Raw genomic sequence first — 2,500 nt, forward strand, 5'->3', positions numbered from 1 at the left:
GCAAGAGAAATCTACCCCAAGACAGTGGAAAATCATAGTACAAAGGCCACGGTACTGCCCATGTCTAGAGAACAATGGTTTGATTTTGATTTCTCACACCTTTCGATAATATTCAAAATTAAATCATTTTAGAACAAAGCTTGAATATCTTAGAATTTATCAATGGGTACTATTTCTTCAATCCTGTTTCGTATTTTTATTTTAAATAAAGTAAAGAATATCGTATTATTTTCAATGTCTTAGACTTTCTTCCAATATCTGATGGCTGAATAATTAGTTTCCTTTTTCTTTTCTATCTAAGCATTTCTCACGTTTCATGGTAATTAGATCAGAAGACTTATTTCTTTGTTTTAAATGAAAAAAAATTCATATTTCTAGAACGAAGGAACGAGAATGATTAGCCCTCTCATTTGTAATATGAATTCCTCTCGCTTGAGAAAAATCAGAATAACTCTTAAAATTTTGTTTTTTCGTGAGAGAGTTTCATGAATCTTGGAACTGAGATTTATCTCTTAAGCTAATCTAGATAATCCTACTGTTTCGTCAAAATAAAAGAAGGGTTTTTCAGTTTAAGTTGGTGTAAGATGGAAAACAAACGGGAAAGGTGGAATGAAATGGTTTACCAGTGTAATGTGTTGTCTCAATGCTTTGAATATAACAGTTCAAATCACTCCCCATCCACTTTACATTGGAGGCAAGAATTTTCATCATATTGGATCTTTTAACGGACATTAAGATCTAGAGCCTAACTTAATTCACAACTTTCAAGCTGACGTCAACGAGATGTAAAGATAAACCTTCCACATTCAGAGGTTAGAAAACAAAGAACAAGCTATTGGAATAAATATCAGCATAATGAAACCTTTATCTGGTCAGGGGATTGGATTGTAAGTTTCCTTAAGATACTCAAAGGATGCCCTAACATCTCTTAGAATAACAAAGGCTCTTTTCCTCCGATCAACAAAATCGGCATCCTCATAAACCATCGAAGTCAGGCTTCTCGTCTTAGCATCGTCTACCACACAGGTGTTGATTTCCATGTAACTTTTCAGGTAATCCAGAATCTGCTCCACGCTCCTGAAAATATCGTTTAGTTGGCGGATAAACTTGTGTTCCCTTACGCGGATCTGATCCAAAATAAGATTTTCTAGTGACACCAAACAGTGCTGCATTAGACCATACGATCTGGGTAGTTCTTCCATGTAAGGAAGTAAGGCAAATGGCAGTAGCCTGGATGGAGGCAGATATGCGTCGTTTAGGCATCCTCTTGGGAATAAGGCGTCAGCTTCATTCCAGCTCCTGCTGATGAAATCTTGCGCCTATAATATACAATAGTAAATAATACATTAGTAACTCATCGGTTGGAATATACACGAGGTAATAATACTTTAATAATTCATCCGTTGGAATATGCATGATTAATAATACATTAGTAATTCATTGGTTGGAATATACACGAGTAAATAATACATTAGCAGTTCATTGGTATGAAATTTATATTCTATCATCCTGAATAAGAACATTGAGATATTCGAACGCCAAGGGAATGTGTTGTCTCCCATGTTGTTTATCCTCCCCGTGGATTTTTTAATGCATAGAACAGTTGGTGATGTTGGAGAAGAATTGGACTGGAATTCTAACAGGAAATTAGCTGACCTAGAGTATGCTGGTCACGCTGTCCTTATTAGCAGAACACTACAGGACTTAAAAAGCTTGCTTACCAGAGTTCATGAAATATCACATGAGGTTAGACTCAAGATAAACAGAAGAAAGACAGAGATGAGGAGAACAGAATACGTATTTGAAGATGAAATAACATTGGAAGGAGAAAGCATTAATGAGATAGAATCATTTGAATATTTAGTAACTATGATATCTAATAAAAGATCTTTGGAGTTTGAGTTTAACGAAAGATTGAAAAAAGCAAATTAGACGGTGGCTAGGTTAAGTAAAATTTGGAAATCAAATCGCCTGAAATTACATATAGAAATCACTCTATATATCAGTTAAGTGAGATCGGTGTTACTGTATGGAGATGAGTCGTGGTATGACAATGAAACAATATCCAACAGATTTAGTACATTTGAGAACAAAGCCCTCAGAAGAATATTGGGAGTTAAACGGCAGGGAAGGATTACAAAGGAAACTATTAGAGAGAATACTCAAGAACCATATGTGGATGAGATCATAGTGAGGGGTAGATGGAGAGTATTTGGGCATGCTCTTCGCACTCTCCGAGAGAGATTAGTTCACCAAACTTTTAACTGGGGTCCACAAGGCACTAAAAGAGTTGGAAGACCCAGGCTTAAATGGCTGAGGACTATGAAGCGTGAAGCAGGAGATGATTTAAAAGCTTAAAAGATGGACGACTGGCGAAATCTAACCGAGGCCCTTTGCGTCAATAGGCGTTAGAGGAGATGATGATGATAGTTACTTCATAATACTAGAATTATTAAGTTTAGATATCACTTTTCCTTATCTGAGAAATATTTGCCTTTCT

General features: G+C 35.9%; 1 protein-coding gene across 1 annotated transcript in view; it reads right to left on the reverse strand.

Annotated features, from left to right (window-relative positions):
- The window catches only part of LOC137622379 (uncharacterized), a 10,847-nt gene that overhangs the window by 26 nt on the left and 8,321 nt on the right, over positions 1–2,500 (reverse strand). The window contains exon 3 of the mRNA XM_068352988.1: positions 1–1,319. This exon is cut by the window's left edge and continues 26 nt beyond it. Within this exon, the coding sequence (XP_068209089.1) occupies positions 873–1,319 (447 nt within the window). The 3' untranslated portion in view covers positions 1–872. The remainder of the gene's footprint in view (positions 1,320–2,500) is intronic.

The sequence above is a fragment of the Palaemon carinicauda genome, chromosome 2 (genome assembly GCF_036898095.1).
Source record: "Palaemon carinicauda isolate YSFRI2023 chromosome 2, ASM3689809v2, whole genome shotgun sequence".
In the NCBI taxonomy this organism is placed as follows: domain Eukaryota; kingdom Metazoa; phylum Arthropoda; class Malacostraca; order Decapoda; family Palaemonidae; genus Palaemon; species Palaemon carinicauda.